The sequence below is a fragment of the Chenopodium album genome, chromosome 24 (genome assembly GCF_948465745.1).
Source record: "Chenopodium album chromosome 24, dcCheAlbu1.1, whole genome shotgun sequence".
Classification (NCBI taxonomy): domain Eukaryota; kingdom Viridiplantae; phylum Streptophyta; class Magnoliopsida; order Caryophyllales; family Amaranthaceae; genus Chenopodium; species Chenopodium album.
The window spans coordinates 35,625,150-35,642,763 of NC_137857.1; the positions used below are offsets into that span (position 1 = coordinate 35,625,150).

The 17,614-nt window shown below is 37.6% G+C and overlaps 1 protein-coding gene across 1 annotated transcript; it reads left to right on the forward strand.

The window, feature by feature from the left end:
• The first annotated feature begins 5,780 nt into the window (after positions 1–5,780).
• LOC145610101 (nuclear-pore anchor-like) lies at positions 5,781–16,827 on the forward strand. The gene is made up of 6 exons (XM_081665363.1): positions 5,781–6,272; positions 6,863–7,745; positions 9,532–12,005; positions 12,136–14,846; positions 16,323–16,397; positions 16,494–16,827. Exons 1-4 carry the CDS (start codon positions 5,961–5,963, stop codon positions 14,809–14,811), a joined length of 6,345 nt encoding a protein of 2,114 aa, XP_081521489.1. The 5' UTR covers positions 5,781–5,960; the 3' UTR covers positions 14,812–14,846; positions 16,323–16,397; positions 16,494–16,827.
• Positions 16,828–17,614: the final 787 nt, after the last annotated feature.

Genomic DNA, 17,614 nt, shown 5'->3' on the forward strand with positions numbered 1-17,614 from the left:
TGGTGCGTGGCGCCGGTGTGGGGATTCAGGCGGATTCCGCGCCGGTGTGGTTGGGGTTCAGGCGATTCTCGCCGGCGGTGGTGGCGGCGGGGCCTGGGGCTGGGCATTGGTGGGTGGGTTTTTTTTATTTTTTTTGTTTTAATTTTTTTAAATAATCAATTAATTATTTTTAAAATTTAAATAACTAAATAAACAACCAATAATATTTTGCCATGTGGCATAATAAGGCTTTAATGACTAACGGAGTTAACGTCCGTTAGTCATTTGGGCATTTGATGACATTTTTGAGAAAGTGATGAGTATTTGGTGAATTTGAAAGTTATGATGGGTATTTGGTGAATAAAAAAATTACTCAGGGGCATTTGGTGAAATAGCCGTTATTTTAATTAATCCCATTTTTTTTTTTTTGCATAATGGAATTACGGAGTAATGGTTTAGTAATGGTTTAATACAAACACATTTGCAAATGTAGCTGATCACACGGTGTCACCGGTTAACTCAATTAGAGATTGTGTGGCCATGGTTATTTAGTCGTACTGGGTCGGTGTTTTGGTGTGTATCAGCATGCCACACAAAAATGTTAGCGCTTTGAATTTTATTGAGTATAATTTTATGTCGTAGTTATGACTTATCTTTCATGTTATCAATATCTTCTTTCTAAATCTATCTATCTTAATCTATGGAAATTTTGACATTGGCTACCACCTAAAACACCTTGCTTCAGATTTGCTACCTATTTAAATTTTTTTTTTTTTACTTTGCTACCACCCTAAACAAATGTTGTTAAAATTCACTACCACTTAACGGAATCCGTTAGGATTTCCGTTAAGTTTATTAAAAAATTAAAAAAATAATAAAAAAACAAAAACAAAACCAGCCACCCAAAACACCTTAGCCACCATCCCCCTCCTGCCGCCGGCGCCACCTCCCCATGGTCCTTCACCTCGCCGCCGGAAAACTCCCCAAAAACTGCTCTTCCTCCTTCTCCTTCACCCACATTCTCCACTCTCGTTACCCACAGGCTTAATTGAATTGGGGTTTGAGATTTGCTCAGATCGGTTGAGGTTTTTAGCTGGGATTGAGGCGGGTTTTTGAGGGGAGGGGGCTGCGAAGGGGGCCGGGATCGCGATGTCGGCGCCTTGCGAATTCGAGTTCATTGCTAGGGTTCGAACGGGGCTGGGGTTGCGAATTTGGGTTCGTTTTCTGTGTGCAGCGGCTAGGATTGGGTGTTGGTGCCGATTGGTGGTGATGCGAGGGAACAGGGGAAAGGGGCGGGAATTGATGGTGGTTAGCTGTGGTTTTGCTGCTGATTAGCAATGGTTGATGGAGGTTTAAGCAGCTGGGGTCGCAGCAGGGGATTTGGGAGCGGGTTGGGTGGTGGTTGCGGTGGGGTTGATGTTGAACAGTGACGGTGGAAGGAGTGGGTGGTTGGGTGGTGGCTGGACGGTGGTTGGGTGGTGGTAACGAAAATGCTAACGATGTAAGACAAGTGGTAGTAATTTCTAACAAACTCTGTTTAGGGTGGTAGCAAAGTAAAAAAAAAAAAAAATTAAATAGGTAGCAAATCTGAAGCGAGGTGTTTTAGGTGGTAGAAAATGTCAAAATTTCCTAAATCTATCTAAATAAGCATATATGACACGTGGGGCTCTCCTCAATTAACCGAGTCTTTCCATTCACGTGATTTAAAATATGGTTTGTACAAGGTTTGAATCACCCACAACCTTATGTTTAAAAATTAAAGTGTTAGCCACTAAGTTATGATCATACTGCCAAAATCAAATATAAATAAGGATTTCAAACATGGAATTATACAGTAACTCGAGGCATTGTCCAGGTCTAAAAACTATATACTAAAAAAAATTATTTTTTTTTTTTTTTACATTGTGAGGTCAACCAGGCCCTAATCCAAGGCTCGAGTCACAAGATTGAAACCTAGCTGGCAATGCCATAGAGGGGTAGGGGTGAGATTTGTTGCTAATGAAGATCGAACCTCGCATTTCGAGGATGCGAGACGACCTCCCTTGGGTCATTACACCATGAGGTCTCCCTCCCTCATTAAAAATTTATAATTGAAAGTAATCTTACAATTTATATATGATATTATAAAACTACACTTTTATAATGATACTAGATTAAGTTCCGTGCCATGCACGATAACTTTCATTGTTTATTATTAGTTTAAGTATTGCATAGTATTAATTAAAATAATATTATTTTTGTTGAGTGTGTAAATAAATATAAATACCAAATAGTTAGGGAAATATTATTGCATAGTATTAAATATTCTCTAAGAAACTTTGGCCAAAAAAAAAAATGCTAGGAATTTTTTATCAAAAGAGGATGATACATGCATGTCATTCCTAGTTTCACCTTTAATATAATATAATATAATATATTATATAGTTATAGTTATAGATTTATGAGTTAAAGTCAATTTGATGCAATGGGGCGTAAATTTTTTATTTATTTAATACTATAAATTAAATCCATTTGATAATAATATATTAAAAAAATATTTTAAGCAAATAATGTTGATATTACTATTAAGAATCTTTAATTTCTATTATAATATATAAATTAAATATGTATAATTTTATTGTCTTAAATAAGTTGTTAATCAAAAAGACATAAAAAGAAAAATCAAGTTAGAATACATTGATTACAGGAAACTGGTTTTTGGAGGGAAAAAACGACACCTAGTAGTGACATGTGTCATTCCCGGTGTCTGTTTTAGTATTATGTTATATTGATTATTAAAACTCAAAGGGATAACATAATGTTGGAAAAAAGATGTTTGTAACCATGAAAATAATTAAGGAATTAGGGCAAAAATACAATACTCAATTGTAGATCTCATATAATAGATGTGACGCGTTTTACAACTGCCCTAGAAGCGTATTTCGCAATCACCGGTATGAGGCTCTCAGTGATGATAGCTCCCCAAGGGTAACACAACTACCTTCCAATTCCATACCCCAATTGAAAGGTTGGAATAATTTCAAGAACTACTTAAACCTCCTTGGAAATGACTTTGTGTTTATTGTGTTTAGGGTTTCACAATAATCTGTGTTTTTCTGTCTCCCATGTATAAATTATAGCTTAAGGATATTTAGATTTTATGAAGAAAAAAAATCAAAAATACGGATGTGCACTTTTACAAAGTAATTTTATGTTATTATTAGTTCGAAAATCGGGGGTGTTACACTAGATTTCACTGACAATTTCTTGACACCACAAACATCAAGCCTATAGTTGGACGAATGAGCACTTTAAAACTCAACTAGGCTTTGGAATTTCTAGCTTTGTATTGTCTTTGCTCTTTTACATTCTATTCATTTCATTTATTTAATTATTTCATATATTTTATAAGTACTCATAAAATTAATCACCAAAGTCACTTGGTATTACAAAAATTAAGGCCTAAAACTCTAAATTGACCAAAACTTTCGCAAACTTTTGAGCTATTCTACTTAAAACTTTTACAAGTATGAGTTAAGTAAGACATTAAAGTTTATGAGTCTAGCACTTTTGACACTCAATTAACTCACTCAATTAGTACCCATGTTAAATGTCAAATATGAATCAAATTAACATTAACCAACAATTTAAAAAGAACGAAAAATAATGTTATCAATGACCATATGTGTACTTTTGAGGTGTGTGTGTGGGGACTTGGTAAGTTATGTGACTTTTTTCCCCTTCAAAAGAATTCTATAATGATCATAGACCGTACCAAAAAGACGTTGCACCTTGCACCACGACAAAAGTGATAAAAAGTTTCATACATGTATCACATTCCTTAAATTTACAACGAACATTACTAGTTTAATAACAACACAACACAGCTTAGCATGGAAGTCTCAACGAACGAGTCAAAAGGATTTCCAACCTCGTGGGAAGCCCATCCACAACAATTATATAGATTGATGCTACAATGTTTGCTACAAGTGTACATGATTCGAGTTGATTTGAAAATGAATTAGTTTGTCTAAAGTAACTGAAAACCATATGTATGTGGTTATATATAAGTCAGGTTAGTGGATCAAAACAATCCTTAACACTACAAATGAACTTCACCTCAGATGCAACCCAATCTAATTATAGTACACGATAACCAATTATCGGATAAAAATGATGGAAAACTTTCATATGAATAATGTTAATGGTTAAAGTTTTCGAATGCTAATCATAACCTCAAAATTAAATCCAATCAACAACATTGCACATAACTTTCTTAATAGTTAATGCCCCATCATAGTTAGCCTTAACGATCATAACCAGATTATTTTGGAATTCGACTATACGTTCACAATAATACACAAGTCTGCACCCAACCCAAACTGACCAATTAACCAATATCCCACATCATATACTCCCTCCATCCCTTATGACCAACTTTAAGTTCCAAAATTATAGTCCCATTTGTTTTTTTCAAGTACCATTAAAATGTCCTTCAATTTGCAATAATATTTGTGCAAATTTAACAATCTCATGTAAATTTTGCTTTTCCATGTACTTTTATTACTTTATCTCTATACTTTTTTGCTGTAAATTTACCATTCAAATGTACTTTTACTACTTCTTATTTATGTTTATTAATTTCCGTTAAAATTGCCTATAAAAGACTATCATTAAGGGACGAAGGGAGTATACTATATATTTTTTGACATATATAGTATACTCCCTTCGTCCCTTAATGATAGTCTTAACAGACATAACCAAATCAATACGAGTTCCAATAATATGAACAATTTTTTTTTTGATGCAAACAAGGGGCTAGGCCTCGGAAAAGAAAATACAAAATAAAAGACTAAGCAAGAATTAAACGTGGCCAAGCCACACCAACAATATCATCGTGAAGAAGACATCCTAACTCGAGAGGAGGGAATTGAATCAACTCGATATTGTTGTTCTGGGTGACCCCTTGATTAGCAAGCCAATCTGCAGCTCGATTTGCTTCTCTGTAAACATGAATAACTTGCACTTGCCAATTAGTTTCCTCGATGAGCCTCTTGCAATGTTGAATGATGTGATAGCCCTAGCCTCTGTAAATTTCTTCATTATTCATTGCTGCAACAACAAGCTGGCTGTCTATTTGAACTTGTAACTTAGCAGCATTCATTCTTTTTGCTAGATCGAGTCCATACTCTACATCCTTAAGCTCAGCCATAAACGCATTGAAGTGACCAATTTTGATAGAGAAAGCATGCAACATTCCCCCTGTATAGTCCCAAATCAGACCCCCACTTCCAGCGAGACCAGGGGCTCCCCTAGCAGCCCCATCCGTGTTCAATGCTAGCCATCCAATAGGTGGTGCCATCCATCTAACAAGTGTCTCTTCTCTGATTCGATTGTTCTGTGAAATAGCAGAGCTACCCTCTCCTAGTTTACGCCACACTTCCTCAAATCTTGCAAGAAGAAATTGATTAATATCTATAGGAATTTCTTGTGGCCTATCAAAAGCAACAAGGTTTCTCCATCTCCAAATCCACCACAAAGTAATGGAGAAATATGTTGGCCAAATTTCAGGTGAAAGATCACTACGGGTTTGGACTTTGATATTGTTGCGAACCCATTGCTGCAGATTACCTTGATAAAAGCTCGGAGCCACAGCTGGACCACCAACCTGACGCCACACCTCCCTTGCAGCCTTGCAATCTCTTAAAATGAACATACTTGGTGTAGTAATCGATAGACCCGCACCCAACTCAACATGACCAAATGACCATTAGCAACACCTAAATCAAAGAAGTTGATATTCCAATACAAAATTCATCTTTCAAAAATCTCTTCTTCGCAAAACCCTTACACTTCTTCTCCCGCTCTCTCTCTCCTCCTCCTCCATTCTTTCCTCCTCCCAAATGTTCGATCCCAGAAAACTCTCAACCAAATCTCACCCCCAAATTCCATCAATCTAAAACCCTAATTTCCAAAATTTTCCGATTTTGCAAGCATCAATCATGCCGTCATTCCTCTCCGACGACGAATTCGAGCGATTCAAATCCTCCGGCGACGCTTCTGCGGTGGCGGAGAAGGCGGATTCCTACATTCGCGACCTCTACGCCAACCTCGAGACCGTCAAAGCCGAAGCCGATGCCGCCTCCATTACTGCCGAGCAGACTTGCTCGCTGCTCGAGCACAAATACCTTTCACTGTCGTCTGAGTTCTCTGCACTCGAAACTCGGTATTCAGAGCTTGATTCTAATTTGCAGCAACGTGTTTCGGAGCTTGCTCAAGTTCAGTCTGATAAACATCAGCTTCATCTTAAATTCGTAAGTTAATTACACCTTTTTGTTGTTGTTGTTGTTGTTGTTGTTGTTGTTGTTGTAATTATTGTTGTGATATGTAGATTTAAAGGTTGTTTTTGATTTTATTGCTATTGTTATGCGAATTTGTGTTGATTTTTCGCTAATTAGGGTTTTTAGAAATTGAAGTTGAATTTCGTGTTTGTTCTTTGTTTAGATGTTTCTTTTTAGTAATTTTAGTATTGGCAATCGTGGAAAATAGCAAGCATGTTTAGTTAAAACGTAGACATAGTTTAGGGTTAGTTGGTAGAGGCAGCTGAAATTCGAAGGCGATTCATTTTGATTTGATAGCATACTCGGTATATCGATGATATAGGAAGTGAGGCGATTTTCTTGAATTTTTATGCTCTCATTGATCATGTGATTGCTTAGAACTCAATTTCCAATTTCCTCCTTTGACAAGGGTATATGTAAGTATATACTTTTCGTATTTCGCTAAGTGTATTTTGAAATGAAGTAATGGGGGAGTTGGTTAAATGGCAATGCAAAAATTGTGCTGTTGCCATTGCTGCTGATTTAGGACATTTCTGATTTCGCTTGATTGTTTCTTGTCTTAGATCGAAAAAGATGGAGAGATTGAAAGGCTATCAATAGAGATGAAGGAGCTGCAAAATTCGAAGAGGCAAGTAGTAGAATTAGTAGGAGTGAAGGATGAAGAGATCAGTGAGAAAAAGGCTACTATCAAGAGTTATCATGACAAGATCACAAGCTTGACAGAGCGTTCTTCTCAGAGGGAAGCTAAGTTGAGTGAGCTTGAGGCAGAGTTGATGCGCTGTAGGGCTAACTGTGACAAACTATCGCGAGAGAAGGAGCTTATTGAAAAGCACAACACTTGGCTTAATGAGGAATTGACAGCAAAAGTTGATAGTTTGCTGGAGCAGCGTAGGAAATGTGCAGACATGGAGGCAGATTATTCGATGAAATTAGCTGATATGGAAAAGCAGTACAACGAATGCTCTAGTTCTTTGAGTAGGCATAAGGAGATGGTCAGAGAGCTTGAATCAAAGGTAGAAAATTTGCATCGAGAATTATGTTCAGCCCGAGATGATGCTTCTGCTTCCGAGCAACAATATGCAGCAGAAATTTCAACAGTTTCCAAACTTGCTGATCTGTACAAGGAAAGTTCTGAGGAGTGGTCCAAAAAGGCTGGAGAATTGGAGGGTGTGATAAAGGCTTTGGAAACACATTTAAGTCAAGTTGAAAGTGATTACAAAGACAAGCTTGAGAAGGAAACTGCTGCTAGGAAGGAGGTGGAAAAGGTGTCTGCAGAGTTGAAGGAGAAGCTTGAAAAATGTGAAGCCGAACTTGAGTCAAGTAGAAGAGATAACGAGCTGGATATTCTCCCTTTGAGTAGCTTTACCACCGAACGGTTGACGTATCCTTCCAACACAAATGATTTTACTGGAGATAATCTAGCAGTTGTACCTCATGTTCCAGCAGGTATCAGGCAATCATGTTTATTCTATATTGAGATGAATTTTTCCATTTGGTACCATCAGCAGCTGAATTGGTCTTAAGTCATTATATGTGACTCTTTTTTGTTTGCACTCATCTCACGTGAACTTAATTTTATCTAAAAAAAAAAACTAGAGTCTGGAAGTAGACTATTTGAATTCATCTTGTTTGATCTTGGCTATGTTTGGCAACATTTTTCGGCACCTTAAATGATAAGGTGATGAAAACTTAAGGCATCTTAAATAATTAGAATTTTTTTGGCTAGCACCTTAAGTAAATATTGAGGTGATAAAATGGACTTAAAAAAAAGGAAAAATAGGTGCTGATATATTCTTAAATTTAAAAAAAATATCTTTTGAAAATTTAAGCTACAATAAAAACTGATGTAATTAACCATCTTATCACTTTCACTTAGCTTATCTGTTTCAAGTCTTTTTTCAGGTATTGTTCAGACATAGCCTAAACTTATTTAACATACTGAACTATTTTGTACATGACTTAGTTGGAATTAGTCAAAGTTAGTCAAGCACGACGGGGCTTATATGTTTTCATGAATACTACAAGAATGACTGGTCGTAATTGCAAAAGATCATCCCCATGAGTCGTTCACATGGACCTGATGGCATCTTCATTTGTCCCTCATGTGACTCTTCCACTTCTTTTACTGAGATGTGATCTTGGACACCAATGATTTCATGTTATTTGCTTCCCTTGGCCCTTCCATCTTGGTCATCCTTGGTTTCTACTAATATTTCCATTCTCCCAACACTATTATTTGGGCTGACATCCCATGATTCCCATCTCCTGATGTTGGCATAGTTATGCCCTAGCCACCTCAATCAATTCTTCACCTTATCATCGACATGTCATTTTGACTCTTGTGAGAATCTGTCATTGCAGACTCTCTCTCTTGTTTTAACCATAAATATGCCTCAACATGCATAGCGTTGCATCATTCAACCCCCAACTATTTTTTATTTTTTTGTTAAAACTTAAAAGTGAGGAGTATAGAAGAGGCATTATATGTATATATATATATTTTCAATTATTGCCTGTTAGATAGCCGGAAATAAATTGTGGTAATGAGAATGAATTTTAAGTGTAATCTGATATCGAAAAAACCTGTTAATATCCATTGGAACACAATCTCATCCCCAAGCATATGTTTTCTGTATGTTTTTCCATTACCATCCGTTACCACTTGGAAGGTGTTATTAGATGGGAATGGGATTTAGGAAGAAAAATAAACAATATGGGACTCATCTTGAATGATCATGGGAATGAACATTGATTTACTTTCCAAATTTACATACAAATTCATTGTCATTACCATTGTTTATGACCGGTTACCAATGGGCCGTCAAGTTAATGCGAGTGGGTGTGGTTTGTTAGTTCATTTGCATCCATTTGGGTTATTTGGTTAATGTCTCCACACCTCTTTAAATATTCTGTTAGCATGGAGCAAGCTGGAATGAATTACAGTGTGGGCACTAAAACTAGTATTTCAAAGGAAAGTTATATCAATCTTAATTTATTGTATTCTTAATGTGCATTTGCATTTTACTTAATTATTGTTCATTGTGTATTAATTGGGTGAAGAATGATCATTTGTGTTTGTCAAGGTATGCTCAATTTTGCTACCAAGTCTCCAATTTACTTGAATGTGCACATTGTGTATTTCTTGGTGAATAATTATCATTTCTTTTTGTCATGGTATGTTCCATATTGCTGCTGAGTCTCCTGTGTACTGATTATAATGTTTGGTTAACAGGTGTCTCAGGAACAGCTCTAGCAGCGTCCCTACTCCGGGAAGGTTGGAGTTTAGCTAAGATGTACACTAAATATCAGGAAGCTGCAGATGCATTGCGACATGAGCAGTTAGGCAGAAAGCAAACTCAAGCTATTTTGGAGCGGGTTCTTCTTGAAATAGAGGAGAAGGCTTCTGTCATCTTGGATGAACGAGCAGAACATGATAGGATGGCTGAAGCTTATGCTGTGATGAATCAGAAGCTGCAACAATCTCTTTCAGAGCAATCCAATTTTAATAAAGTTATCCGTGAATTGAAGGCAGAAGTAAAAAAGCATGAGCGTGAGTACAAATATGCACAGAAGGAGATTAGGGATCTTCAGACTCAGGTTACCATCCTTTTAAAAGAATGCCGTGATGTACAACTGCGTTGTGGACTTGATAGCCATGAGTACCTGAATGATGATATTGCCTGTCCTTTGTCTGACATTGACGATGAATCTGGCACTCAGAAGGTTATTTCTGAGCACTTGCTGTCTATTAAGGATATTAAGGGCTTGGTTGAACAAAATGCCAAGCTTCGCAGCTTAGTACGAAGTCTATCTGATGATATTGAGAATAAAGAAATGCAGCTAAAGGAACAATATGAGGAGGAGCTTCAGAAGCACAAGGAGGAGGCGGCTTCTAAAGTTGCTGCAGTTCTGGAAAGAGCTGAAGAGCAAAGACAAATGATTGACTCACTTCACTCGTCTGTGGCTATGTACAGGAGATTGTATGAGGAGGAGTATAGACTCCGCTCTTCTTCCCAACCTGTATCTATTGAACCTCCTCCTTCAGATGGTAGGAAGGACTTCATGCTGCTTCTAGAAGGCTCCCAGGAAGCCACAAAGAAGGTTCAAGAGCAGGCCAGTGAACGTCTGCGATGCCTTGAAGATGAATTAGCTAATCGAAAGGCTGAAATCATAACCTTGCGTTCTGAGAGAGATAAGTTTGCCTTAGGAGAAAACTTTGCCCAAGAGAAACTTGAGAGGTTTATGAAAGAATTTGATAATCAAAGGCAGGAAATGAATGGAGTTTTATCACGGAATGTCGAGTTCTCTCAGCTCATAGTTGACTACCAAAAGAAGCTGCGGGAAGCTGCTGAATCTGTTAACACAGCTGAGGAGCTCTCACGGAAATTGAACGTGGAACTTTCTGTTCTAAAGCATGAAAAAGAACTGCTTTTGAACTCTGAAAAAAGAGCTCAGGATGAAGTTCAAGATTTGTCTAAGAGGGTGTATAGACTCCAAGCTACTTTGGATACCATACAAAGTACAGAGCAAGCTCATGAGGAAGCCAGAGTTGAGGAGAGGCGGAAGCAGGAAGAATACATCAAAAAGATTGAAAGAGAATGGGCTGAGGCCAAGAAGGAGCTTCAGGAGGAAAAAATCAAAGTCCAGACTCTTTCACTGGATCATGATCACACTATTAAAGATGGCAGGAGACAAATTGAAAATTTGGGTAAAGAATTAGCCGCAGCATTGCAAGCTGTCACAGCTGCTGAGGCCAGGGCTGCTGTGGCTGAGGCACGATGTGCTGATCTTGAAAGAAATTTGAAATCCTCTAAGGTTGCTGAGCAAGACGGTGGGTTGAAACCTTCGTCATCTTTAGCAACTGAGAACTTAGGGGATGTAGGGTTCAGGGAAGAAATTGAACGGTTAAAAGCAGAAGTTAAAGCCAGCAAAGACCACATGCTTCAGTATAAGAGCATTGCAGAAGTGAATGATGCTGCGTTGAAACAGATGGAAGGTGCTCATGATAACTTCAGGATTGAGACTGAACAAATGAAGAAGACTCTTGAAGCAGAAATTCAGTCACTCAGAGATCGGGTTCATGAACTTGAAAATGAATCTAGTTTGAAGTCTGAAGAAGTGGCCTCTGTAGCTGCTCAGAAAGATGAAGCTCTTGCATCTGCTTTTGCAGAAATTAATTGCTTGAAGGAAGAAACTTTAAATAAAGTTTCTCAGCTTGAGACTCTGGAAGTCCATGTTACTGGTTTGAAAAATGATCTGGAGAGGGAGCATCAACGAGCACTTGCAGCTCAAGCTAATTATGAAAGACAGGTTATGTTACAATCTGAAACTATACAGGAGCTGACAAAGACTTCACAAGCTTTGGCTTCACTTCAGGAGGAAGCATCCGAACTTCGAAAAACTGTTGCTGCTTACAAATCTGAGAATGACGAGCTCAAGTCAAAGTGGGAGGTGGAGAAGTCAGAGATGGAGAAGTCAAGGAGTGAAGTTGCAAAGAAATATGATGAGCTTAATGATCAAAATAAAGTCCTGCACTGTCAACTTGAGGCAATGCACATGAAATTAGCTGGGAAAGACGATGCCGGTGGAGTAACTTCTGCAGGTGTTGGTGCCGATTCACAAAGTGATGATGGCTTGCACAGTGTAGTTAGCTATCTCCGGCGTTCAAAGGAGATAGCAGAAACTGAGATTTCATTGTTAAAACAGGTTTGCCAGCTATCCCTATATGTTTGATTTTTCGTGTTTATTCATTGATTTCATTTTTTCTAGCCTTTTATGTGTCTTTGATGGAAAGTCATCTATTTTGCTAAACATACTTTGATATCTTTGGAAATAGGAGAAAATGCGTCTGCAATCTCAACTTGAAAGAGCTCTAAAGGCAGCTGAGGCAGCAGAAGCGTCACGTAGTGCTGAGCGTGCAAGTTCAAGAAATTTGATGTTCTCAGAGGATGAGTTCAAGGCCTTGAAACTTCAGGTGAGCGAAATGAATTTGCTGCGGGAGAGCAATATGCAACTTAGAGAGGAGAACAGGTATAACTTTGAGGAGTGCCAGAAGTTGCGGGAAGTTGCGCAAAATACTAAAGCTGAGGCTGATAATATACAAAACCTTCTTAGAGAGAAAGAACTTGAAGCTGAAGCCCTCAAGAAAGACAATGAATTGCAGAAGAAAGAGAAAGAGCTTTTGGAAAGCAGGATTTCTGATATGCTTGAAAAATCTAAAAGCTTTGATTTAGAGGACTATAATCGACTGAGAAGTGAGGTCGAGCAATTGCAGGCCAGTCTGAGGGAAAAGGATGCTATGATAGAAGAAACGAGAAAATTTGTGTCTCAGAAAGAAGAAATAATAACAAAATTAGAACAAGACCTTTCACGAATCAAACTGGACCTAACTGAAAAGGAAAACCGCCTTTCTCAAGCAGAGGCTAATTTGAAATCAGATGCGGATCATAAGAAGAAGGCTTTTCTTCCTTATAAACGAAGGATTGATATGCTTTTGAGGGAGAAGGAAGCACTTTCCAAAGAGAAGGAGGCACTTTCCAAAGAGAAGGAAACACTTTCCAAAGAGAAGGAAGCACTTTCCAGAGAAAAGGAATCACTTTTGACCGAGAGGGAAGCACTTTTAAAAGAAAGAGAATCATGGGCAAAAGAAAAGGAAATGCTGAACAAGGAGAAGGATGAAGCTAGCAAAGAGAAGCAAGCTATCTCCAAACAGTTGGAGGATCTTCGTCAGGAGAAGAAATCCACAGGAGACACCCCTGCTGACCCAGCAGCGAGAGAAAAGGATGCCAGGATACAGATCTTGGAAAATACTGTGGGTAGACTGAGAGAAGATACCAAGAAAGAAAAAGGTAGGCGTATGAACTATGAGAAAGTTATTACTACAAAAGCTGGTATTGTTAAACAGGAAAAAGAGAAGTTTGAAAATGAATGGGGCAAGCATCAGGAGGCACTGAAGAAGATTTCAGATGAGCTTGAAAAGCTCAAAAATGCGAAGGACAGCCTTCCTGAGGGTACTTCAGTGGTACAGCTTTTATCTGGAACTACCTTGGATGATATGGCCTCTGCATATGTGTTGGCTGTTGAAAACTTTGAAAGGGAAGCCAATTCAGTCCTCAATGACATACGGAACCAGGCTGTTGTTAGTAACTCTTCAGCCGCAGATACAGTTCCTTCTGTAGCTGGTAGCTCTCAGGCAGTCCCTTCTGAAGGTTCGAGTACGATTTCATCCATGGTTTCTGCAACTTGCCCACCCACAAAAGTAACTGAAGAAAGAGAGAAGAGAGTTATGAAAACCATGGTTGAAACACGTAAAACTGGGAGGAAGTTGGTTAGACCTCGACTTCTTAAATCTGAAGATGCCCAGCGTGATGTTGAAATGTCAGAGTTGGATGGCAAGAATGTGGGGAAGCCTAGCTTGGTAGCGCAGCCCTCTGTTTCTTTGTCCGGTGAACCTCTTGTTCGGAAACGCCCTGCTTCTCCATCTCCTTCTGAGCTGGAAGAGCAATCATCTTTGCCTGGAGATTCTAGTTCTGATTTGCCTGCGCCTGCTCTTAAAAAGTCCAAGGGCTTAGAACCTGTTCAAGAGGATGTTCTAGCAACCTCTGCTGCTCTTGATAATGTTGAGGTTGTTCCAACAGTTGAAGAATTACTTGATGCAGCTGCTTTCTTGCCTCAAGATTCTATCGAGGAAGCTTCTGATTTTGGTAAGGATGATTTTGAACCATTTCAAGGACTTGGAAAGGAGCCTGGAGAATCTAATCATCCAGATGAGGAAAAATTAGCAGATGCACAGAATGATTGTGAAATCGTTGATGAAGAGCATGCTGAAAAGCCAAGTGAGGCTGATCTAATGTTAGATGAATCATCAAATTTGCAGGCTGACCAGGATTTTAATCAGCAGATGGCTGATGTTGCTGACAGAGAAGAAGGAGAAATGCTCCCAGAAGGTTCTGACCTTGATGGTGGAGATGACACAGCTACTGTGGAAATTCAAGATGCATCTGAAGTTCAGCCTGATCATTTAACTGCAGCTTCAATCCCATCTCCAGCTCCAAATGATGATGATCCTGTAGCTGCTGTCAATGCAGAAGTCAATGAAATAAATTCTCCTGAGTTTTCAAATGCTAATGATCAGACTGAAGAAGGGGAACTAGCTGAAGATGTTGCTGACGATTCGAATAAATCTACTGAAGGCAACGATCAAATTGCTGGGGATGCTGAACTTACCAGTGAAACTAGTTTAGGTGTAGAATCTTCTATTTCCAGAGAAGATAGTCCCAATGTGATGGCTAGTCAGGAAGCAACTCAGCCTTCACATATGAGAGCAAGCTCAACAACTATCATGATATCTGAAAGAGCTAAGGAGCGGGCTGCAGCTAGGCTTGGACGTTCCCCTGCACCAGATTCCACTCCTCCTCCTGCTGCGAGGAGAGGGCGAGTGCCAATGACACGAAGTCGAGGTGCCCGAGGTAGCCGTGGTGGGCGTAGGCAAAGTTCTGGTGATCAAAGCTAAAACTATAAGCTAGCTTATTTCTTGCCACCCCAACTGTAAGTTTTCATCTCCTTGCTGCTTGTAATTTTTCTACTCCTTCCAAAGTTCAATTGCATGTTAATTTAGGAATTAGGATTGTTGGTACTGGCTACTTTGTCTTGTGAACAGCTATCACTTAAGCATACAATTAATGTTTCATCAAAGGATGACTCATGAAAAAGCCTAGAATAATGTTTAAAGGGGGTAATTGACTTTTGAGCTGTTGGTTTCATTAGGAAGTGGATTTAATGAAAGTAAAAGCATTCCTTTCTCTCTAGTGATTGTAATTTTTGCTTTGTTTTGATTGTTAGTAATGTAGCAGTAATAGGCTCCAATTAAATTATGGCATCATAGTATCAAGGTTTAACAAATTTGAGTTTAACACAGTCCCAAATTCTATATGAAGTTTAATTGATGAAAGTAAATTGTAGTATTCAAATAGTTTAGTCTTGTCCCAGTTCTTGTTCTTAAAGGGCATTTAATTATGTTGCATTCTTCCTTTTCATTGGGTGTTAGATACACAGCCTATGTCTGAGTGTGTCCCTACTCATCTTTTGGAGTTTTCTTGTTTGTAAAAGAATTAAATACAGATTTGAGTATGTCTTTGGTAGAAATTTCCATATCTAACCCACCAGTGGTGGGTTGCAGTCAGACATTGTGATACATTGTGATACAGGATCAACATTCTCTCCTCAATTGGCTTAATAATTTTGTATGCAAATAGTTAAATGTTAAGAACTGTAGAAACAAAGGTAGAATTTATGTTGAAAATGGTGTCAATTACTGCCTAAAATTCCTAAATTTGTTTTGGACGGAACTTTCCATTTTCTTAATCTCTGACAATATAATTAGTTGTTAAGCTATTACTAATTTTATTCAATTATGCTCTGCAACCTAGCTGGTTTCATTTGCGAGTGAAATGCCACAAAGCACTATGGTGGAATAAAAATTGTTTTGTTTTCCAAACACTTGATTTGCAATTTAATTTTAGCATTTCAATTCCTGGATTTGAATTGAAGAAGTTCAACTTCAACTCACAAAACATTATCTTAGTATTTTCTGATCTTAGGACTAGAATGATTAGTTAGTAAAATAGTAAGCTATTATTATTATTATTATTATTATTTTTATTATTATTTTTAATTTGATGCCTAAAAATCGTTATATATGATATTTGTTAGGTTTGTTAGTATAAAGTTAAGAACTGAAACACATCTTCTTGTGCTTGCATCTGATCCCTTTCAAATTTTGACATGTCTTGCAAAATATGTTGGATAGATGAAATCACTAAAAGTTAATTTTTCGGAAATTAGCATTGGTGAAGAGGGTGTATGTATTGTTTCTGTGATAACTGTGAAAGTAACAGATCTGCTCTTAAATTGGAGGCGTAAAAATCATTTTTTATTTAATTACATATTACATCTTTGTATAATGGGACTATGTTGGGTTTTAACATTATCTTATTCTTGTTTTCCAATGTTTGCTATTGACAGGTGCAAGTTTGAGTTGATGCTGATCAAAGAGTGCAAGAGGAGGAGAGCTGTAAAGGAGATTCATTTACTTTGAAGGTAGTGAGCTTTAATCCCTCCTCCAATGATTATTTTAACATGATGAAAGTTCCAGATCTCACTAATATGCTCACAATATTCTCTTTGTACCCACAGGAAGAAAGATGTACAAAGATATTCAAAGCAATATCCATGGCTTTTGAACAGATTCGTGGATTTACTTATGTGTAGATGTAGTGAGTAGGCTACAAGGACTTGTCGCAGCTTACAACTTACAAGAAAATCAAGCACCATTTTTCTTAGTCTTTCTCTACTTTGCTCGACTTTTGTTTAGGGTTCTAAGAATGCCTTTTGAATGGCAAGTCAAACTTAGCACAAGGAGTTCATAGAACTTATTTGCACATTTTGTTGCTCTGTAACATATCTAGCCAAATATTATATTGCACGGTACTGATTATTTTTAAGAGAAAATGGGGAAGGGTATAATTTATGGCTTTATGCTTAGGTGATTAGTTTCAGGGCACAATAGACTAGAATTGTGTAAGTATCAATATAATTTTGGTAGATTTTCTGCTATTATGTTGAAGTCATGGTGTGGAAGTTATTAGTATCGATACTGTCAACCAAGGACAACTTGAAAATTTAACAATGCCGTATTTTTGAAAATTGTAAAAAAGCTTTTAGGATGTAGTTAACACTTTAACGAAGTCTTCCAACTTCCAAGTAAACTAACTTGGTGCAGCAGCGTGATCCAAGACAAGTATGGACATGGGGCAAACTTTAAGACAACGAGCACCTCATGTTTAATTAGGTTGCACAAGTTAAAGCTTGGTTTATGTAATAAGTTTATGATGCAAATTTTATATGCAAGCTTTGAAAACTGGTTATTTTTCATATACAAGTTAGGTTATCAATGCCAACCGATACTTTGGATAACAAAAGTTGCAGCATATTCTAGCAGATCCAAATTATGTCATCATTGGCTTTTAGCTAATTTGCTTAATATAATATCCAAATATTATTTTATTATAGATGAAACATCAAATGTCATATAACTAGATCATAAAATTTCAAAAACCATGTAAAAATAGTCTAGTTGCAGATCATGGTCTTAGCCTCTTAGGTAGCTCAAATTCATGACATGAGTTCTCAAGAGAACCTTTTCCATTTTTTTGAGAGAAAATTTTTCATCTTTCTTGTCTTTTAACATCTTGACTATTACACTTGTTAATTCTTAACTTTGTACATTAATAATTCTAATATTTAGCATCTATTAC